At 44.3% G+C, this 23945-nt stretch overlaps 1 protein-coding gene across 2 annotated transcripts in view; it reads right to left on the reverse strand.

The window, feature by feature from the left end:
* Window positions 1-2433: 2433 nt before the first annotated feature.
* The window catches only part of CHAF1A (chromatin assembly factor 1 subunit A), a 103088-nt gene continuing 81576 nt past the window's right edge, over window positions 2434-23945 (reverse strand). Inside the window, exons 11-15 of one of the 2 annotated variants that reach the window (XM_085639262.1) lie at window positions 23463-23558; window positions 22121-22373; window positions 13708-14204; window positions 3736-3826; window positions 2434-3223 (exon numbers count right to left, since the gene is read on the reverse strand). In XM_085639262.1, the coding sequence (XP_085495388.1) occupies window positions 2721-3223; window positions 3736-3826; window positions 13708-14204; window positions 22121-22373; window positions 23463-23558 (1440 nt within the window). In that variant the 3' untranslated portion in view covers window positions 2434-2720. Of the gene's footprint in view, window positions 3224-3725; window positions 3827-13707; window positions 14205-22120; window positions 22374-23462; window positions 23559-23945 lie in introns of both variants that reach the window. The other variant, XM_085639263.1, reaches the window with a different exon arrangement.

The raw sequence follows: 23945 nt of genomic DNA on the forward strand, positions 1-23945 counted from the left end.
AGGATAGCAGCTGAGCAGAGCTCAGAGGGATTTCCTGTTACTCAATGCTGAGCAGTAGATCAGTTCAACAGCTGGAGCCTCTAAGGAGGTTGGAATCCTGAACCCCTCCACCCGATTGGCTGGTTTTCGGCTTATTTGAAGTGGTTGAGTTGTTTAAGGTCTATTAAGGTTTGTTGTTTCAATTCCAAAGGCTGCACTGAAACACTGCTGTGATAACAGTGACTAACAGGCTTCCGAATCGGACACAGGGAAATAATTCAAGCATATGAATCTATGAAGGATACAACACTGCCTAACTGGCCGTTAAGTATAAAGATTTATTTAAATGGCTAGGAAGTATTCTTCAAAATGTAAACCTGTTATGGATCTATTTATGTCAATCCTGTCAGTCACGGTGAAACCAGCTCCTACTCAAGCACTATGTGACTCACTAAACACTTTTCATGGAAAAAAACATTACCATCAAGACCAGTATTCCTGCTAACTCCCCCTATATAGCCCACCCAACCATGCTCAAGCACTCTCTACCTGGTGCAGTTTTCTACCACTAACAGAGAAGTTTTTTTGAACCTTCTAATGAAGGTCAGATCTGGGCCTCCAGCGGACTACTGCCCCCCATACATCTTAAGGGACGTTTCCTCACTTTCCCGACCCTGCTCTTTTCCTACTGAACTCCCCCCTCATGCAGGGGGTGGTTCCCAAAGCATTGAAAGAAGCAGAATTAGTCCACATCATGAAGAAAAAAGGGGCAGACCCTAAAGAATTCTCGCCCTATCTCCCTACTACCCCTTCCTAGCCAAGGTTTTGGAACCCCACGTCGCAAACTGCCTCTGCTCCTTTATCGAACAGTCGCACTTTGACGCTCATCAGGCGGGCTTCCGACTCTCATTCTACAGAGGCAGTTATATTGACTGTTTTAAACAAACTAAGGAAAGGGGCAGACAAGGGCACTACGCAGGCCCTGGTGTTACTCAACCTCTCCGCTGCGTTTGACACGGTCGATCATGAACTCCTGGTTGACCATGACAATAGCGCAGGGATACAGGGCCTGGCCCTTAAGTGGCTATTGTCTTTTATAGAGGCTCGCACACAAGCCGTTTGCCTCGCCCAATTTTCTGCCTCTAAAGTCAAATTGACATGTGGGATACCACAGGGCTCTTACCTGTCGCCGCACCTTTTCAATTTGTGCTTATATCCTCCAATTCAATCCTTAGGTGAAAGGAAGTTATGCACTTTCAACTACGCGGACGATCTTCAACTGATCTTTGATAAATAACTTAGGTGCCTCCGTCACCATCTTCAAGTCTATAGTGCGACATAAAAGTAGCTGGATGAACAGTAACCACTTGAAATTAAACCCCGATAAAACCGAACTGATCTTAATTGGAGGGCCCTGAAATCCAATTTCTGCCCGTGCGAGTTGAGAAGTCCTCCTTTACCATCTAGATCAACAAAAAGCCTTGGTATCACCATTGACTGCAACTTGTCCATGAAATCTCAGATTGGGACAGTGGTCTCTGCCTGTTTCTTTCAGCTCAGAAAGATCAGGAGTAAGGAGTCTGCTGAAGCTCTTACCCAAGTAGTTGCGGCCTTATTCATCTCCCACATAGACTATACTAACTCGCTTAACTTTAGCATACCAATCAAAAAGACCAACTCGTGCAAAACCAGGAGGCCCGATTAATTCATCACCAGCCAAGATAGCAGCATGCCACCCTCTTATGAGAAAGTTACATTGGCTCCCGGTGGTCGAATGCAGTGTGTTCAAGTTGGGATGCCTCCCCTTTAAACGATCACAATGCTAACTGCCCAGTTTTCGTTTCTCCTTTAGTCCAGACATACATCCCCACTCAGGATCTTAGGTCTTCCCATTTGAATCTCTTAGATTATCCCATCTTTTAACCGCAAGAAATTTGAAGGACTAAGATTTGCAGTCTTGGACCCTCAATTCTGGAACCCTCTTCCTTTGGACATCAGATCGACAACATCATACCCCCTATTCAAGTAACTGTTAAAGACCTGGCTTTTTAGCCAGGCTTATGAATGTATCACTTGGGGGCAGTGCTCACTTTACCTTAGCGCCAAGAAACCATGTGGTGTACTTGCGCTTTATAAATATTTAACATTACATTTGAAGAGTTGGCATATTTATTGGGATATGAAATCTGCTATGGATTCTTTGGAGCAGTTTACATTTGCAAGACTGACAAAGAACAGTAATCTACAAGTTTACATTTTTATAGCACAGGGTCCAAGAGGGTTTCAGGTAGAACTAGAAATGCTCTTTCGATTCAGAATCTACTCCTGCAGCAAAGGATTCATGATTTTACACTTCTTTTAATGTAGGTTGAAAGATGGCAGCCAATCGAGGTAACCATAATCCAGATAATACTAATAATACTTTTACTAGCAGAGAGGAGACAACTACACTGGTGAATTTCAGTAATGCTTTATTCAATACAGATTAATAGGCTTCCTTTTTTACAATTTCAGTATGAAAATATGAATGCAGTCAGGAGAGCACACTTCAAAGAATATTTCTTCTCCCCAAACGTGCAGGTAACTTGCATCACAGAACAAAGTGCCATCTTCTCTTTACAAAGTACATTTTAATATTTTCAAGTATCTTGTATGAAAGGTTACAAATAGGAATTTAAAATTACCCTAAAAAAGTTCTACATACATACATTGGGTGGGGCGTGTTAGTGCGGACCTGAAGGTCAAGCTTGGTTAGAAATGCTGATCAAAGCACTTGTGGCAGGAATGGGTTCCATTGCACTGTTGATATCTACGATACCAACTGAACTGGATGCTTTCGGTATAGTATTCTCTAAGCAGACATGAACATCTTTGTCCCTTTTGCTCTTGCGTGGGAGTGGTGTGTCCATTGTAAGACCAGCATTTCCAATTGAAACAGTCTTTCCACTCTCATTGCAGATTGTAGTACCATTGCTGGGGATGGTGTCCATTGCACTGCTGATGCAGAGTATGTCGTCGCCATGTGGGGCAGTCTTCACTTCACGGTTATTGCTCACTATACCATGTCCAGTAATTCCAGCTTCCATCCCTCTACTCATGTTTGCGGTTGGAGCTTCACTTGGAACAACCTCCATTTCACATTCAGGTTCCAATAGTTCTAAAGCAGTAGAGTTAGAAACGCATGCAACAGAACCACTACTTGGTGATGTTTTTACGGCTGTTTTAGCAGCTGCAGTTATTCCCTCTGTGAACAAAAAGCACAGATTTGGTTTTGCCTGTAGCTAAACATATTTACACTGTAACAAAGCATTAAAGCAAATTGTAATTGAATGCCATTACATATGCCATTTGCATTGTTCCCCGGATATTCGCAGTGTCACATGACTTAATTAACCACTCTTATTAGGGTTGGCAGACAGCCACCCTTTTACCAAAGAATGAGAAAAGTATCTAATATAACTTTCCAAGCCCCTTTTCTCATTCTATTTTCTCAAAACATCCAACAGTGAAGCACCAATCATGACATCCTGTTACAAAGTGGCACCACAACAGCATATCATTAGACAATAGATTTTATTTACAGAAATTCAAACCACAGAAGTACTTCTAACAATTAACAGACAATGGATTGGTCATTCAAATTATAGGGACTCTACAAATTACTATGCCTCAGGCGCAAAACAGTATAGAACAGTGTCTGATAATTTACTTTGAAGATCTAAAGAAACCTTAAGAGTTTAACATACCAGCTCATACCTTTGTTTTGCTGTACATCCACTACAATACAGTCATCGTCATCTTCGTCTTCTGTGTCCGCCTGAAAACCATCTGTCTCAACTACTCCAACCTAAAAAAAACAACAAAAAAAAAAAAACAACAACAAGATGTACTTGAAAACGAACGTAGCTACCCCGGCATACTTACCATCAATTAAAAGCTGAATAAAAGCAAATTAAAGCTATAAACACCAGCTCTGAAATTCTACTTGGGTGGAAAGGAAGATTACTTTCAATTCTATTGCTCAATGATGAGGAAAATGCTACTTTTTTTTTGGTCAAAAAAGTATTTTCCAGTCACAAGGTAGGTGACTCCTCCTTTCGGTGATAGTGCGCAGGGGCATCGGTTCCATTGTTAGCCGCAGAAGGTGATAATGGAGTTAGTAAGAGATGTCCATGTATGTATTTATATATATGTATGTAAGTAAGATATTACTACAACAGTTATAGGGACCCGGGGAGGCGGGTGGCCGCATGTGAATGTACAGCTCTACATGCCAGGAACAGATGCATACTGGGCAAGTAGCATTTTCTGTTCGAGGCATGTGAGCTGTAGATCACATGCTTTGCATCGACTATACAGCAGTATAATCCCAAAGTGGTGGCTAACCAGTAGCTGTTGCAGTCCTCTGAAATAGAGTGCATAAAACTGCTTGGCCAACACTAGCTTGCTGTCTTGCTAACATCTACAGAATAGTGTTTTGTGAATGTGTGAGGTGTAGACCATGTTGCAGCTTTGCAGATGTCATCTATGGGTATATTCACTAAGAATGCCATAGATGCCCCTAGTTTGCGAGTGGAGTGCGCTCCAGGGGGAATGGCCAGTGTTAGTTTTGCTAATGCATAGCATGTCTGAATGCACTTGACTATCCACCTTGCAATGCCTGATTTTGATATAGGATTGCCTTTATGTGGTGGCGCAAAAGAGACAAACAGTTTAGTCTTTCGGAAAGGTTTTATCCTTTCTACATAGTAAAGTAGTGCTCTTTTCACATCCACAGTGTGTCCAAGAATCTGGCTGAGGGAAGAACACAGGTAACTCAAAAGATTGGTGGATATGAAAGGCAGAAATGACCTTTGGTAGAAAGTTTGGAACCACTTTGTTTTGGTGTACTTGTAAAAATGCTTCTTCTATGGTTCGTGCCTGAAGCTCACCTACAATCCTTAGTGATAGCTATGAGGAAAGATACCTTCCAAGTGAGAAATTGCAGTTTACATCTATGCAATGGCTCAAAGGGTGGACCCATCAGTCTGGTAAGGACACTTTTGAGATTCCACACTGGAGCAGGTGGAAGAATTATTCTTTTAAGTCCTTCCATAAATGCTTTAATAACAGACATTCTAAAGAGAGACAGATGTCTGTTCTGTACAGCAAGATTTATTGCAGCAAGATTTAGTCGTATGGAAGAGTACGCTAAATTGGAAAGCTGCAGATGTAATAAATAGCAAATTAGGTTTTGAACTGAAGTGTCCAGTGAATCGATTTGATTGTTATTACAGTATATTACAAATCTTTTACACTTTGCTGCATAGCATGCTCTTGTGGTAGGACGTCTATCCTCTGATGTTCCTGCAGTCTGGCTGGAGATTAAGGTAGCCAAACTAAGATTTCAGGTGCCAGATCGCAAGATTGAGAGGACTGGGATCTGGATGACTCATCTCGCCATGGCTCTGAGTGAGAAGATTGGGAGTGAGATGAAGTTTTTGGTGAGGAACTACTGAGAGCTCCAACAGTGTTGTGAACCAGGGTTGCCAGGCCCCATGTGGAAGCAACTAGGATTAGTGTCAGGGACGTCGGTCTGAGCTTCTGAACCACTAATGGAATGAGTGGGAGAGGCAGAAAAGTGTAGGCAAATATCCAATTCATCCACAGTGCATTGCCTTTGGACAATGGGTGTGGACGCGAAGCTTGGGCATTTTGCGTTTAGGTTTGTGGCCAACAGATCTATGTCCAGAAAGCCCCACATTTGGAAGAATGGGAGGAGAACCTGAGGGTGGATTTCCCATTCCCGAGTCTTTTTTCTTTGACTACTGAGTACATCTGCAATCTGATTGGTTACTCCTGGGAGGTGTTCTGCAAGGAGATACATTTTGTGACGTATAGCCCTTTTCCAGATGGTCTGTGCTAGTTGTGATAGCTGGAGAGTGTGGGCCCACCCTGTTTATGTATGCAGTACATTGCTGTCATGTTGTCTGTACGGATCAGGACAGCTTTGCCTACTAGATGTACTTGAAACGCTTTGAGCGCTAGAAAAATCGCTAATAGCTCTAGATTTAAGTGAAGCTGCTTTTGCTGCAGGCTCCACATGTCCTGAATTGTATACGTCTGGAGATGAGCTCCCCAACCAGTGAGCGATGTGTCTGCTGTTAGCACTATCTGTGGAACCGGGTCGATGAAGGGCCACCCTTTTGAAAGGTTGTGTATTTCACCACTGCAGAGAGCGATGGGTGCGGCCGTACACCAACACTAGATCCGATAAGAGACCCTGAGGCTGGTTCCACTGACGTGCTAAGCACTCCTGAAGGGGACGCATGGGGAGTCTTGCGTAAGGGACTATTAGAATGCAAGACACCATCATCCCTAGTAACTGCATGAACACTCAAGCTGGTAATGAGTGTTGAGGCTGAAACGGAGAGTAAAGTTTGCATGTTGTGAATTCTGGCCGAATTGGGGTAGGCCAAAGCCTTTATCTATTGTGGCTCCTAGGTACGCTTGTTTGTTGGATGGTTGTAGATGGGATTTGGACAGATTCACTGTGAATCCAAGATTGTGGAGCAATTGCACCGTTTTGTGAGTGAGACGTAGACAGCTCTTTTGCGAGTTGGCTTTTATGAGCCAGTCGTCCAAATATGGAAAGACGTTAATGTGTTGTCTTCGTAAACGAGCTGCAACTACTGCCAGGAACTTGGTAAAAACCCTGGGTGCAGTAGTTACTTCGAATGAGAGCACCTTGAACCGATAGGTGTGTAGTAGCAGGTTAGCACTGAGGCACTTGTGGTGAGCAGGGTGTATTGGGATATGGAAATTGGAGTCCTTTAAGTCCAGAGCGGACAGAAAAATCGCCTTGTTGAAGGAGCGGGAGCACTTGCTGGAGTGTGACCATGTGAAAGTGGTCCGAGTGAATGCATAGATTTAGCTTCGAGGTCTAGTATGAGCCTCAGAGAGCCGTCCTTCTTGGGAATTAAGAAGTACAGGTAGTATACCACTGCTCTTTCATATTTTAATGGAACTGGTTCTATAGCTCCTTTTTGTAACAGAGAGAGAACTTCTTGCTTTAGAGGGGTAAGATGTTCTTGTGACATTGCATGTGATCTTGAAAGAATCTTTGGGGGAGTGTCTGTAAGTTCCAGGCAGTAACCATATTGGATAATTTGTAAAACCCATTTGTCTGAGGTGATTGTGTTCCAGACAGGGAGAAATTGTGTGAGACGTCCCCCGACAGGAGTGGAATGATCAGGGGGTAGCAGAAAGAAGTCACTGCTTGTTATCTGCGGGGGGAAGTGCGTGTGGAGTTGCCTCTTCCCTTACCATTGTTTCCTCTAAAACCTCCTCTGAAATAGCCTCTTGATGAGGGCGATTGGTTGTTGCCCTTGTAAGAGGAGGAGGGATTTTTATGTGGAAATATTATAGGAGCCACCCCTGTAAAAGGGGCGACGAAAGGAACCCCTATTTGTAGGTAGCTGCAAAGCCCCGATGGACTTTGCGACTTCTGTATCTTTTTCCATCTTTTCAGGGCAGTGTCAACTGCTAGAGCAAAGAGGTGCTCTTTGTCAAATGGCTGGTTAAGAATAGAGGACTGTACCTCATGTTTAAAACCTTAAATTCTCAACCATGCATGTCTGCGTAGCAGTACGCTGGTGTTTACTGCACGCGCTGCTGTGTCTGCTGCGCCTAGGGCTCACTTGATGGAGGTATGGATGATAAGTTTACGTTCCTGAATAAGATCATTTGCCTTAGATTTATGTTGATCAGGCAGAAATTGCATGAGTTTTTCTAACTCCTCATAATGGCAACGTCTGAGCATTAGCGATGTGCCAGTGATTACCCGCTTGTGAGGCTACCCTTTTGCGAGAGGAATCAATTAACTTGAACTCATTATCAGGAGTGGCGGCCTCACCTGTGGTTTGAGAGTTAGCTCTTGTGCGCATTGGAAACCACAAGAGAGTCTAAGGGCAGCTGACCCTTGATGTAAGCACGGTCAGTACGTGGCGGTTTTATATTTCTTCTCAGCTCTAGGGGTGATGAATCTTGCCCTTACAGGATCTTTAAAAACCTCATCTGCGTGTTTAAGCATCCCCTTAAGCATTGGCAGTGTATGGGTAGTTTTAGAGGAACTTAGGGTCTCAAACAAGAAGTCCTCCTTATGCAGTTCCATCCCATAATAGGCAGCCCTGTTAAGCCTGTCAATATACCCTATATTGTCATGTGGTGATTGTCTTGATGGATAGAAGTCAGGGTCATTATCCGTGCTTGAGTCAGTGTCGTAATCCTCCCATGGGTCAACATCCTGTGGTTCAGGTTGTGGTGAATTAGTGGGTGTGATGAGTAATTGAGGATTAGTGGGCGAAGGAGGTGGAATATATGGTGGTGAAGGGTTAGTACCCACATTTTATTTCTTCAGGGGAATGTGGTACTCTTCCCGTTGGCCCATTTTCCTTTTGACCAGTGTCTGGGTTTATAACCAGTTCTTTTTGCTTCGGATACTGAAGGTGGAACATCGGACTGAGGCTCTTTTGGTGGAGTCTTTCTTTGCTTGCCGTTTTCGACTTTGAAGGTTTCGGCTCCAAACTCTTCAGTACCGAAGATTTAGTCTTTGATAAAGATGGAACGTGGACCACAACATATTTTGATTTCGGCGCCGAGGATTTCGTTTCGGCGCCGACTCGAGTCTGAGCCAGAAGGCTTCTCCTTATGTTTTGCGCCGGGCCCAGGGGGAGGGCACTCAAAACGTTTTCTTGGTACTGGCCTTGGCCCGTAGGCAGAGGAAGGACAGGAGCCTTTTTGGTCTTGTGTTGTTGGGGCAAGGGGGCTTCTGTACTCCCGGTACGCTGACCCGGTGTAACCTGCTCCTCTTGTTCCATGTCAGAGTCTGCCTCGGACATGCGTTCTTCCTCTGCTCCTTGAGCTTGTGTTCCTTCTCAGTTGGAATCTTCGCCGAAGATGTCCAGTACGGAGCCGCCGTGGTGTTGCTTTTCGTGATGTCAAGCCAGGTTGTCACTGAGCGTCTTCTTCGATCGAAACGATCGGCATGCGTCGCAATCTTTTTCTTCGTGTTCCGGGGATAAACAGAGGTTGCACACTTCGTGCAGGTTGGTGCGCGGAAATTTGGCGCAACACCCGGGACAGAACTTGAATAGATTTCGTTCCATCGACTGCTAGCGAGCCCGGCGCGGGGAGACCCAACAGCCCTCCACGAGTTTTCCGATCGAAGATCTTGGAGTCTAAACGATACGCGGAGAATGGGAAACGCGATCGAGAAACAATACTGTTGAGGGTAGTGGATTGCGCGGGAACCCGAGGAACGGTACCAAACCGGAGCGCAGCAATTCACATCCGAACCGGATGGCGGAAAAAAACGGTCTAAAAATGGAGCCGATGCCCATGCACACAATCACCGAAAGGAGGAGTCCCCTACCTTGTGACTGGAAAAGAGTTCTTCAAACAAAAACAAAGTGCATAAATCCAGACCCAACACTAGATGGCGGGCTATACAAAGCATGTGATCTACAGCTCACATGTCTCGAACATAGGTTTTTTGAATTCATAAACAGAAAAGCCTATGTGCAGGAGCCCACAGCACCTCAAGACAAATGCTGTATGAAAAAAAATAATGAACAATGCCTATCCAAAGGACACCTGTACTTGCAAATACGCCAAAAAACCCAATAAAAAAGTAAATATGAAAATGGTAAAGGCACTTCAGTTAAGAGCAATTCTGAAGCAACCACTCTAGGCAGTTGTAAAATGAATGGTGGTGTGCACAACAGTACTTATTTCAAGGTACCGATATTCTTTGCCATCTCCTGCACCACTCCAGCAGTTGATTTCCAATTAGCATAGAAATTGGGCAACCTATACAGTGATACCTCATCTAAGTGTAGTGGCAGCCCTCTATTTCCAAGAACCACAATGGAATTGAAAGTAGGGCTGTTTCTTGCTCTACTTGCTGCTGAAGGTAGGGCCACTGAAGAGGTGGTGGTAAGGAGGGCGGATTGGGGGGGGGGGGGGGGGGGGGGGTGGGGGGGAAATGGGTGTCAAGGTGCACTCCAGGTAAAAAATTGCCTCTGAATTTTGGAGACCAGCACGTCTTTTTTTTTAAAACAAATTTAGCACCAAATTTAGAAGAGGATGGCTGCAGAGTCCAACAATGCAGTGACAAATTTAACTGATTATTTTACCACCTACATCAAAAGAAGGATCTTCGTTCTGAATTATTTTCTTTGAGCATGGGTTGATTATTTCACAGACAAAACCAAGATTATAATTAACATATCCTATCTTCAGTCGTATTGAACACAAAACAGAAATGTTACACCTCTGTAATCCTAGTTTTCCATATTTAACTTTTCACCAAATTAATGAATGCTGAAAAACAATGGCCATCAGAGATAGACATACATTTTATAAGAAAACACACACTGCATATATATTTGACATATTTGGGTGCTTTCCCTGCACCAAATGCAGTGGTATAAAACATTCTTCAAAAGGCACTGTGAAGTATGGAAAATATTTATAGTTTCCAGTGATATATGGTTTTGTCATCATAATGAAAGCCTCCAAATACACTGTAGACCACTGCGAGGACCACCAAGTCTGTGGCAATGGAGGACCAACATATGGCAGTGTTGTCTAAATCATGCTGCATGAAAACGCAAAATGTGCCACAATACAGCACATTGTCAGTATTTTGACAATTTTTTGCTGAAATCTGCAAATCACATGACAAATTCGGTGTCAAATTAAGTTAATCCATAACTATGCAGTAAATACCGCAGCCGAGTCAAACAATTCCAAAAAGGACTGACCATTGCTTCATCAACAATCTATTAAAGGTAAACAAAACCTAAACAGTTTAATTGCTGACAGTGTCCACTGTTAGCTACTTAAAGAGAACACCCTTAATCTTTCCCTTCAGCTGACAACTTAAAAAATGCAACGTGTTAACTACATAATTACGGATTGTTTCCATTTACTGCAAACAGCAAAGTTGAGGATTTCACTTTTTATATTCAATAAACGGTTACCTCTTAGGAAAGATACATTTTTCAAGATGACCACAAAATAAACATGCAATGAAATACGTAACAGAAAGTTTAACATGGTCCAATATTACCATTGAATGATGCTGGTGACATTCACCAACGACCGGTCTTTCGTGGACTGGTTAATGAGGTCACCAGAGCACAGCTCTATGGTAATATTGGACCATATTACACAATTATGATAGATATATAGGGCGCTCTGCATCATGATTAGGGCTCCCGGTTTTATGGTATTTATTTTTTTGCCATTTCCGTCTGTATTTATCCATATTTATTTTTTGGGCATTTTTTCTGTATTTATCCACATTTATTTTTGCCACAAGTAAAAAACAACGCTACAGCTAGTATTTTTCCACATTTATTTAAATTGACAATGCACATATGTGCTCACTTAAACTAGCGATTTGTAGTGGCTTTAGCAGTGGTTTAAATGGTCCGGTACTGAGTAATTTGAAAAGGAGAGTACCTGTGCTTCTCAGTTCTACTATAAAAACACTTTAGGATAGAGTACAAGCACTTATCAGGAGCAAACATGTGCCAGAGCTTCTGTATTTCCATCTAAAGCCAGCTAGAAATCTGCCTTCAAATGTCTATGGTTTTCACAGCAAAAGTACGTAAGGTTACCTATATTGGTGGTGGTGTGTTTATGTGTAGCTAGACAGACAGCTAGATCCCAAGCTACACTTCACGTCCTTTTGATTCATATTATATATGTATACGTAACAATTAAGGACGTGGCATGTAGCTTGGGTGTTCTCTGCTGCCAAAAGCTGTTTTCAATACCCCGGGAGGGGAGCGTCGGCTCCTTCTCTGCTCATATCTGCCAAGGTTTCTCATTGCTATGTGTGACATTTTCATAGTTTCAGTGTAATTATGAGTGACATTGCAACGACGAGTGACACATTCTCACAAGCAAAATCAAGCACTGAAGATTAGAGGAACATATAAATATAAGAAATTGCTATAGCCAGATATATAACACAATACCTAACATACCCTAAAACAAGACAAGACCTGTTGGTGTAACTAATGCTTGTTAGCAGTATCAAATAAATGAGTAATTAATAATGTTTTTTGTTGTGAATTAGAGTTTAAAATCATGCAATTCTGGAAATATTAGACTGTGAATTAAGTATTACTAAGGTATGTGGAAGGGAAGCAGTCTTTAGAGTGCTTGAATCTATCACGTTTTTCCATTCATACTGTCCACTGCATGTTTAAACTCTTTATACACTTTTATTATTTCTCTTCCAACATCTCTCTGAAATTGTCCACAAGCACGTCATGTCAGTGTTGTTAAAATCTACAAAACAGATAGTAAAAGGAAATAGTCTTCGGGAATGCAGTATGGAATAAACTGTGTGAAATGTGAATAGGGTGTTTAGTACTCCTTGAACTTCGACTTCTTGCCAGTCCGCTCTGCTGGTTTTGCTGCAGAGGAGACTGGCCTCGGTGGACAACGATCTGCTCTCTGAATCAGACCGGCTGCCTGGGATCAACATTATGTTTGGGGGGAGGAGGGGCTCCACTGACTGCCAGATGACCCTTCGGTAATTGCAACACAGGGGGGAAAACATCCTGCCAATACCACTTAATTTAAGAGGCAGGGACAGTCTATGGCAGCTCAGTTTAAAAGAACCAAACTGCCCGTTTCCACCTGGAATCTCTGCACTACTAGTGCATAGAAGTGACTGAAAGCGAGGCACTATCAGATCTGTGTGACGCTGCAGCCAGTTCCCCGTTCGGATACTGATCACCAGATCATGTTTTTTTCTTTTCTTTCATATGTTGAAGAGCGCACGAGGAAAGCCTGTGGGGCGGCCAGCCCGACGGGGGGCTTAATTAATCACAAGGCAGTTGGCTCTCGACGGCGGGTCTTCCTTCCAGGACAGGAGCTGCTAATATATAACACCAGGAGGAAATGATCACACATCCCAGCCTCGGTTCTGGGATGAAATCTCCAAATCAAGGCCTCAGGGGATGCCGATTGTCACGGTGGAAAATATTCATTTTTCTAATGCTGCAGCACTGTGAATTGAAGTGCTTAAAACGTGCACTGTATGCGGCCTGGGACAGGAGGAGTCACAGGTGTTGGGGGAGGCTACGGCATGGGGTGAAAGCACAATAAAGCCTCGTTAACAAGTAAATGGTCTTTCAAAAGACCTGTGAAGTGCTCGGGTGCGGCTGTGTGTTTGCCCGGGAAGGAATTTCAAGCAGCAGGAAGGGGTCGTGGCTGAATTCGAGCAGGGCAGCTTGGCAACATTTTCCAGTATTTTTCCGTTTCTAAATATAAATACAGACAAAGGAAATATAGATTTCCGTCTGTATTTATATGTAAAAATCCGTAAAAACGGAAAACCGGGAGCCCTAATCATGATCAAGGCAGCGTGCTGCTGCCGAAACACGCAGATGCCGTCACAAAAATCTAATAACTTTTGAGGTAAAAATTGGCCCGTGGAGTGCCAGATACTGGAATGGTGATTTATTTTAGTTTTTTTAAATACAATAAGATGCAAGATATATATTCCCATTTATACCCCAAAACCGGCTAACAGCAATAAGAAATTATCTACTAGAAGATACAGCTACTAAACATGTAAAATAATAAAGTCTACGGATATTTGTCGTTCTCCTACTCCACCTCGACAGCACTGACAATTTCCAACCAGAACATTTATTCTCTCACCTGTTTAACCTCCTTGGGTCTTTTCATGAATTTGGTAATGGACATGCTTCCACTAGACTTCCTCTTCACTGACACTGGGGTTGTTTGTGTCGAGAGTGTGGTCATACTATTAAGGCTGTCCTCTTTGGCTGCAGGGTTGACTTGCGTCAGATAAGTCCATTGACATGGGACAGGGAGTGCCTGCTGGTCAAATCGCTTCAATACCTCTGCATGGACATACCAACACATTCTAACATCTGGCCTCTTCTCATATGTGGAATTCTCAGAGATGATGCGCTTCAGACGGGCTTTGGATGGGACAAGTGCATTCTCACCAGCAGTCGGAGTCGTAGGTCTAGAAGTATTGGGACTTATGGGACTGGTGCTGTTGCTTTCCGGATTGCCAGGCTCTGAACCTTCAGAAAGCAATCCACGTCGGCAGCACTCCTGGAACTCGTGTATAATTACCTTGCTGCCATTGAAATTGCCATGAAGCAATGGAAGCAACTTTTTCAAAACTGCAGAGGGAAGAATATATATTAGTACAAAACTTTTTTTTTATATAAAAATGGTAGTTTTTAATATCCAAGTGAAACAACGTAATTTGTTTAACAGGCCAAATATGCCGCATTATCAAATTATGAAATTTTTTCACAATAATGCAGTTAGTTATACCACATTCTTGGCTTGAAGTTTCCATCTCTGTAAACTTGAGCAGGGGCAACATCTGAAAACTAGGCACTTGGATCAAATATGAAAACAGTAAAGAAAGAATTTGAAATAAAGGCCTGGCAAGGTGAGCGTGCCTATATACTTGAAAACCCTTTTTTATAGTATTAAATTACCCTGGTATTACTTGATCCCATTCATACCTTTTTAGAAAGGATCAGAAGTTTAACAGCAGTGGATAGGTCAATGGGTGCTTTCAGAGTGATTTGTGAAACAGACTGACCTCAGGGATGTTGTCTTTGTCACTCTAAAACTATTCATCACCTGAAGGATGTCCTGAGGAAGGAGAACACCAGCTATCTTTCTAGGTGTTCTGTTTTTGTAGAATTTGTTGCAGCTGCTGTAAGAAAGTGCTCCTTTTTCACATAGTCGCCCCCACTTTTTGCTTGGTATCTGATGCAAGTTTTACAGAAGTGCACTGGGTTCCTACTATCCAGGTCCCCAGTGCCAGATCTCTAAAATTGTACAATGGTTTCCCCAATTGGCAATACCTTTAGCACCACCTGTAAGCCCCTAGTAAATGGTACCCCTGGTGCCTAGGGCAAGGAGGCTAAAGAAGATCCCCAAGGGCTGCAGCATGTATTGTGCCACCCTAAGGGACCCCTCAGCACCTTCATGCAAACTGCCATTGCACGCTGTGTGCCATGGTGCAGAGAAAAGTGAAGACAGGACATGGCACACCTGTGTGCCATGCCTGCAGACACTCCATGCAGTATAGGTAAGTTACCCCTACAGCAGGCCTTACAGCCCCAAGGCAGGGTGCACTATAACTACATGTGTTGACATAGCTACATGAGCCAATATGCTCCAGTGATATCCAAGTCGATTCTTGGGTATTACAAATTAACATGGAAGCCAATTTAAGAACATGTGCTCTTGTGATGTGGGCCCCTACGAGGGGCCAAACAAATGAAAAACTGTTCCTTGTTAATGCTATGCATTTTGACCAACTGCTAAATAAAATAAATGTGCTGGCCACTGGAGTTTACAAGTTTCCCAGCTACATATAGAATATGTGCTGGCCACTGGTGTTTACAAGTTTCCCAGCTACATAATGGCTTCACTGAAGCTAAAGTTGTTTGGTATCAAACATCTTAAGAAGCCCACATTGATTCCAGTGATGGATTAATACATGCACCCAGAGGGCACCTTAGAGGTGCTCCCTGAAAACCTACCGACTGACTCTGTACTGCCCGAGTAGTGTTGACCAGCCTGCCACCACAGGCCAGTTTCTGACGCCTGAAGGTGTGAGAGTCTGCGCTCTGAGGGTGGAAACAATGCCTGCCATTGGCCAGAGGACTTGCCTGCTTCTCCAAGCGGGATGGCTACGTAATCGGCATATCAAGGATGAAGGCTTCAAACGCTTCCGTCACCTTTGATATGCGACAATGCTTCCTCAGACAGTGGAAATGCCACCCCCTGCCCCGGGCTCATTTGGTACCATGACAGGCGGGAAAATTAGCTAGTTAGGAGGCGTGACCCCTCTCAGGCTAGTACCACCTTTAAGGGGAGCTACCTGAAGTGGACACTACTTTTAGAATACCACCACCTTCGTTTTGGCAGAATTAGGTCATCTGGGTCAGGGTTATAACCACTTCCCACTGGAAGTGGTCATATAGAGGGTGTAGACACCCTAGTGGTAAGTAGTCCATCAGCTACTACCTGTAACGCTCCTAAATTGCGTATTCAGGTGGCACCCCTGACATCAGGAATTCCGATTTGGCAGATCCAAAAGAGGACCCCGAGAGCCGCAAGAAAGAGTGAGAACTGAAGACTGCTGTGGACTTTTGGGGTCAAACACTGCCTGCACCAAGTCTTGACAATTGCGATCAGCAACTCGTCCTGCAGCTGACCAGCTTCCAAGAACCCTGGGAGACTGCCAGCCTTCGCAAATAACCAAGTAATCTCCCTTGGATTAGAGGAGCTGCTTCTGTGCAGTCTGCAGGCACCAACAAGAAAGTTCAGTTCACCATGTTGCAGCTCACCGCCCAGCCAGACGCCGCAGCTCTCCAGGAAGAGGAACCTGTGGCTCCTGAAGCCCAGATATGTCCCTTGCCAAGTGAGATGACCCCCAGGACCAACCAGAGTCGCACAGGATCAATACCCAGAGTGCTGGACCTCGTGCAGCAAGCCAACACCTTGATAGTTCTATCCAGACTCCGACACCAAGTAGCCATCGAAGGAAGTCGGCATCGCAGAGACCCACTTTGAGAGAGGCCCAGCTGTCCTGATGTTGCACTGGCGAGACCGATGACTGCAAGGCTCCACGACGCACAGGGCCTAGCCAACCTCTCTGCCCAGCACCCAAGCCCCCCCCATCCCGGGTACAGTCGAATCAAATGTGCTCGCTTGTCACTTGGACCCCTGTGACCAGAGCCCCCCGTTGGGGGCTCCCGGACTTGACCCCAAGTCCCCCTTGCAAGCTGTTTCTAGGTGACCCCTCGCCACCCTTTTAAGCAGCGTAGTGTGCACAGCTACCAATGTGGCAAGCACCTCTGCACCCAGACACCCTAGGGAAGGTAACAAGAAACTGCTGGTAGTACTTTGAACCTTGCCCCCCTCCCCCCCCCCCATGACCCTAAGAACCGAAGGAGACCCCCAGAAGCAGACATTAAATACCTGTGTGCTATCTATACCTTATCTCCCATAGGAAAGCATTATGCATAAAGGAGCATTTAAGTAACTTTTACGTAACTGTAAAATTAAATTTTTAAAAAGTACTTGCTTGCTATCAGTTTTTGGTATTAAAATTTATATAAAAATTAATAATTTTAAAATTGATCTCAGATTTATTCTTGAATACGTCTCATTTATTGCCCGTGTGTCAACTAACGCTCAGCACAACCCTCCGATATGCCTTACTGCTCGCCCGCACTACCACAAAAGAGCATATGGGCTAACATTTGTGCACTATAAACCAATTGGGGGTTGCCTGGACTCTATACAATGTACCTCCTTTTGATCCACTATATAAAGAGCTGGCTTCCTAAAGATGCTACGTTCCTATGGTCAATGAGTTGGAAGACAGCAAGAATTACACACATTATACCACACAGAAACGTTTTCCCATGGACCTCCTGCACTGGGTTACTGATGGCTTTTAAGCACTGCAGTACAGTGGAGAGTTAGGATCCCTTGTCTTCGAAGAGCACATCTATGAAAATTCCTTTCACTTAACATGCAATAAAAAAAATATAGAAATTGGTAGTAGGCTCTAGAGGGAGTACAGGTCAAAGACCAATTAAGGGGAATATTTCAAGCATAGGAATCATTCAAAGAGCAAAAGCTGCAAAAGAAATGAATTCCATGTGTGTTGAGGTGTCTGCAAATCCATGACACTTAAGGATTTACAAGCTGCTGAATGATACTCAGAAATTTCTATAACTCGTTATCGATTTAGAATCCGGTAGGCATCTTCAACAATGTTAACGGCTACACAATGTTTACTAATTCAGTGCGACTATATGAGAACTCCTTTGCTGGAAGTTTCTCTTCCATCCAAAGAACTGAACAAAACTATGCAGTAAAAAAAGTACTTTTAGTCTTGGTTTGCAGAATTTTGATATGGTATAGTGTGAAACTACGAAAAAATTATTGGGGATCATAAACTGTTATACATGACCCATCTAGCTTATACAACTCAATCAATTTCTTTACGCAGAAGACACCCATATTATTTTAAAACAAGGGAGAACTGCAGGTGCAGCGCTTCAACTGCAAGAGTGCCTCTCAAACGTGAGTGCGAACCACCAACGCTCAAGGTTGACAAGACAAAACTCATTTCCAGTCTTCAGTGTTCTGGAAGTTACCTTTCTGGTCAACTAATCTGGGCCCCTTGCATAATCTTAAGAGTTGTGAATGCTCTTGTTGAGATCAAGTCATCTTTGAGCTTAGTCAATCAAATTTCAGCAGTGGTGAAATCCTGTCTTTCAACTGCACACGCTGAGAACTGCCACATCTTTTCTCTCTATCACAGTGCGAATGTTTTTGCATCTGCATGAATGTGTTAATATAATTCAAGGTCTCTTATGCTGCCAGTCAACCAGATTCAAAAGCTGCAACTCATTCAAAATTATGCAGGTAAGGTACCTTGTGGAAATCACTAGAGAAACTACATGAAACCAGCATTAGCATCTTTACATTGGCTGCATGTAAAGGAGCTGATCTATTTCAAATCCGGTTGGTGCATAAGGTAGTCTATGCTGCTGTTTGAGCACCTCTTTGGCTAAAATTTAAATAATACTCCCCTTGTTGTCTGCGGAGATCCACGAACCAGTTTCACTTCCAGATTGTTAAATAATGATTAAAAACATTAGGTGGCAGGCACATAAGCCAGGAATCGGATTTTATGATATTTAGGAAATGGCTAAATAACTGGCAATTTCCTACTTTGTAATACAGCTCGTAACTCGGTTGGGGACTGTATAGTTGATCTAGATGTAGGCTTTTAGTGGTAACATCTTAGTTAGGGTGGAAGCTACTGTAAGAAACCGGCTCTATATATACTGCACCAAAGTGAGGTACAGTGTGTATAGAGTCCAAGGGTCTCCAGGGGTTTGGCAGAGGTTAAAGTTAGATAGAACCTTACTCTAAAGTGGTAGCTTGGCCGAGCAGTAAGGCAGTATCAGAGGACAGTGTAAAGCATTTGATGTACACACCCGGTCAGCAAATGGCCTCTCACACTCAAGAACTGAACTCCAGGCCAATTGTTTTGTATAAAAAAAATATACTGTTTTATTTCTAGAGCCAAGCAAGCCTGGTACAGGTAAGCATATAAATACTTTGCAGTAGTAATTTATTTGGTTGAACACAGTTCAGAATTGCAGTATAACTTGTACTGGTTTTGGTTACAGTTTTAAGAAAGCAGATTGCAACACATTGCAGGTATAGTACATTCAATTGAATGGGCTTTTTAAGTAAAAGGCAGTTAATTGCTTTTCAGATTACTTTTCTAACCACAGGACTGGATCCTAGATTCAGCCCTGGGACATTTCCTGAAAACAGGTGAGTAAATGCGTTTTGGTTAAAGGTACAGTTTTAAGGAATATTATTGCATTTCAAAAGTTGACACTTAGAAACTTTTTCACATAGAATCACCAGTGATATCCTATGGGAGGAAAATCACTTAGCAGGTAAGTTAGGTTATTGTTACTTTTTCCTTACTCAGTGCTGGTTCCTGGATTCAGCACTGGGACATTTCCTGAAAACAGTTCAGAAAATGCATTTTGGTTAATAAGGCTGATTGTTACGGAATATTTGCGGTTTTCAAAAGTTGACACTTAGAAACGTTTTGGGAGATAAGTGTCAATGTTATCCTATGAGGAAAAATGAGTTATCGGTTTCAAGGCAAGTGATCGGTCTTTTGAGTTAGGGTTCTGGGGTTAGACTCCGGGGTCTCCCAGGGTCAGTGATGCACTGTTGATACTCAGTGGCACTAGGGCGGTCGGGTGCAGAGTGTTGAGGCCCAATGCTATTCTTTGAAGGGTAGGAGGACTCCGGTTGGTGTCTGCTGGCAAGCAGGCCACATGGTTGTGGGAGCAAAGCTCCTAGGGTTAAGCTCAGGGCAAGTTGGGGACCCAGTTAGCACCAAAGGGGTAGCCTCAGCGGTGCAAGGGCAGCCGGGTGCAGTTTTGAGGTCGGGTGCCCTATTGAGGTTAATGGAGATTCTCCGGGACAAAGAAACACTTCAGGCTCAGGGACGAAGATCTTCCAGGAGTGACCACCACTTCGAGGGGTAAGTTGGGATGGTTAGGCACCACTGGGTTGGGCACAATGCCGTGGGGTGTCAGGTACGCCTTTGGACGTCGCATTTTCTTACCCGCTCTGGTCGCGGTAGGGAGGTCTCCTGGATTGAGGCTGCAGGCGTCATTTGGAGGCTTGAGGCAGGTCAGGGGTCGACGGATCTCGGGTCCAGATCGCCGGGGGACCTCCTCGTGGTGTTTGTTCACTCAAACACAGGCCGGGCTCGGCGGGTGCAGAGTGTGCTGGATTCGCGGTTTCTAGTTGGCACCAGAAGCTGCAGTTCAAACACGTCCAGTGTTCACAGGAGAAGCAGCTTGGAAAGGGAATGCAGGAAGGTCCTCCGGGGTTTTTGAGGTTGCTGTCTGCTGGACACGCCGGGGTTTTGCAGGAGCAGGTTCGAAGGGAGACAGGCCTGTAGGGCTGGGGCCAAGTCAGTGGGTGTCGTCCTCTTGTTAGCTCTGCATGGCTTCTCGTCCTTTTCGTGTGGTTGCTGGATCTGAGGAAGGAAGGTTCAGAGTGCCCCTAAATAGTAAATTTAGGGGCGTTACAGGTAGGTAAAGGGCAGGGACCAAGGGGTACCTTCTCTGGGGTGGGTAAACCCCCTATTCTGCCACTCTCTAGTGGGAGGGGGGGGCAGGAGCCTGTCTGGCTCCCCCTATCCTCAAGACGGCGGGGACTCGAGGTTGTGCTTCACCTCGCCTCCCCCACCTTAGGGGTGGAGTTGGCAGAGGTGGGCACACCTCTTCCTCACTTTGTTTTTCACGCCGGGTCTCCCGCCCAAAGTGGGGGGTAGAACCAGTGGGGACCAGTTGCCGAGTACAGCAAGTGGTCTGGAGAGGCTCCCAAAGGCGGTAAGCCTTTGAAGCTTCTCCTTCGTGAACCCTGCCCATCCTGGGGGAGGAGGCTTGGTACCTCGTCCCAGGATGTGCATTGTTTCAGGCCCTAGAGAGCAGCAGGCTCTCGACCCACGGGTCCAGAAACATGTCTGGTGGTGGCAGCCTGCGCAGCCACTCAGTCAGGTCACTGGTAGTTGGTCGTTTTTCAGGGGGCATCTCTAAGATGACCTCTGTGGTGCATTTTACATTAAATCCCACACTGGCATCAGTGTGGGTTTAATGTGCTGAGAAGTTTGATACCAAACTTTCCAGTCTTCAGTGCAGCCATTATGGTGCTGTGGAGTTCGTAATGAGAAACTCCCAGCACCATATACTCTTAATGGTAGGGGAGAGGAGTTGGCCTAACGGCTAGGGCGCTCAACCTCGGACCTGGGTTCGAGTCTCGGTAATGACGCTGAACATCCTGTGATTCTGGGCAAATCACTTAATCTGCCCGTGCCTAACAAAGAATAAACGTGTGTCCTAACGTAACGTAACTGGTGCTATGTAAAGCACTGATACCCGATTGGATTTTGGTCAAGTTCGCACTATATAAAACTCTGCAAAAACATAAATAAATAAAAATGGTAGCACTGCACTTACAGGGCCGAGGAATGGACCTGGGCACTGTAGGGGTACAGGGCTCATGCACCTGTACCCTCACCACTGGCATAGGGCACCCAGCTAGAGGGGTGACTGATGTATGCCAGGGCAGTGGTTTCTGGACATGGCACACAGGGGAGTGAGTGAGTGTGTGTCCCTGGGTACCCGAATGGCAGGAGTCCAGGGCACACTCAAAGTACATCAGCAATTCAGCAAAAAGTGGGGGCATACCACGCAAGAAAGAGGGCACTCTCACAGCTACACCTTATAAGTACCAAGAAATATATTTGTCAGAAGAATGTAATGCATTGTGTAAAATAAATGGTTATGCGTAAGTAGGTTTCAGGGTGGACATTAAACGTCATCTGCATACATTGTAAAAAAATCCTAAACATTCCTGTAAATGACATTGGCATAGCTCTCTGACAAATCTATCAACTGAGTGCAATGTTGCACCCACCCCAAATCTTATAGCCCAGTCTTACTTTGCTGGTCCTTAAGATTCCGCTTCTCGCTCTTTTCTTGTGCCAGCTCCTCCTCGGCTATGACAGATTCCAGAATGCAGGCTGCAAACCTCTGCAGTGCCTTCATCTCACGACTTGCTTCACTGCTCTCCCAAATACAGCCAATCAACACAGGTTTTAGAACACGGAATTTCTTCCCTTCGGATACAAGCTCATCCCACTCCTTTGCCTTAAGTTTCTGACGCACCTTCTGGTTCTCTGGGTCTACTCGCTCCTAAAAAAACAGGACATGCAATCAAACAAAGGAGTCCAACATCATGAAACTTTGAAGTAATGAAACACTACTAGTCCACCCACCCCCCCCTACTTTCTCTCAACAAATACTTTCTCACCAAGGGCAGGGGCAAATCCAAAACAAAGGGGCACGTCGCATCATCATTTCAAAACTTTCCAATCATGAAATGTCTAACAGATATGGTATCAAGTATGCTATAATCCTGTTCACCCTAAAGCTCAGCTGGTGCAATAAAAAAATCCATTAAAACTGAGAAAAACAAATATTGTGAAATCTAGGATTAAAGACATGCCCCTACAACAAAGAACAAGCCACATAATTAGCTTGGATTTTCCCACAACATAATTACTTCAATTTGCGTCAAGCCTGAACAAAGGTGTAAAGTTGCTTATAATCCCTACTGCCTTCGAGGACACTTTAAACTATTACGGGGCAGCAACCTTGGGATGCTATTCAATGGCTCATGTATGATGGTCAAGTGTCTAGCGCCATCTGCTTGGCCACAGTCAGCCAGCAGCAGATTGAAACAGAATAGACAGTCGTGGAGCACCAGACTGCATCCTCTGAAGTAGTTTCATCATTTGACTAAGGGACGTATGCATGTTAGGACATGTAAGCAGTGAAAGGATAAACAACGGTTTCTCAAAACTGTTACAGACTTACCTGGCCGGACGTATGCATGCGTACACAAGCAGTACGTCATGATGTAAATGATGATTTTGACTAAGAGGGCTGGGATGGTGTCCAGGAAACAACCATGCCTAGCGCAGCTCATTGAGCCCCGTTTGCATGCAGTAATGTCTGGTACAAGATGCACTTCAAAAAGGACAGTCTGAGGGACTCATAAGGTGGTCACTATAAATAAACACATTCTTGAACCTGTGAAGATAACATAGGGCTCCTGTCTCACTTCAAGATTTGTGCAATACAGACTATGATAGCACCTCAGAGACACCCAGGACTACTGTCATTTACTGTCTTGTGGGGGACAGGACCTTGAACTTAACGTTGCCAATCCAATCACAGCCCCTATGCGGTGTCAAAGCACACTTCATTATATGTTCATACCTCTTCTGCTGCCCCTTCATCATCTGAGAGATAACCATGAGGAACAAAAAATCCATCGTCATCCTCGTCATCATCTCCAGCTTCCTCATCATCATCCTGTTGAAACAAAAGATCATGTGCACTCAGTAATATACATGATCCATTTTTGCTCAAGAATCAACCAGTTTTGTGCACATGATTTTCCAAAAACTGGCTTGAATACATTAAACACCAATGAAACAAAGTCTTATCTAGCTAGTACCAGCCTAAGTATAAGCTGTAAACTGACTAACATCTGTTCCCTTACGGTTTCACAACTGAGGATCCTGTAAAGGAGGCTCTCTAATGAGTGTGTGCAGAAGGCAAAGCAAATGCTAAGGAGGGAAATGAGTGGTTTGGAGTTAGATGTCTTGGTAACCGCTGTCACACCTACGAGAGTTTTTTAAAGAAAGGAGCTCTGTATGGGGGTCTTGCAAATTTGAGTTAGAGAAAGACAGATTATCC

Source organism: Triturus cristatus, chromosome 12 (genome assembly GCF_964204655.1).
Source record: "Triturus cristatus chromosome 12, aTriCri1.1, whole genome shotgun sequence".
In the NCBI taxonomy this organism is placed as follows: domain Eukaryota; kingdom Metazoa; phylum Chordata; class Amphibia; order Caudata; family Salamandridae; genus Triturus; species Triturus cristatus.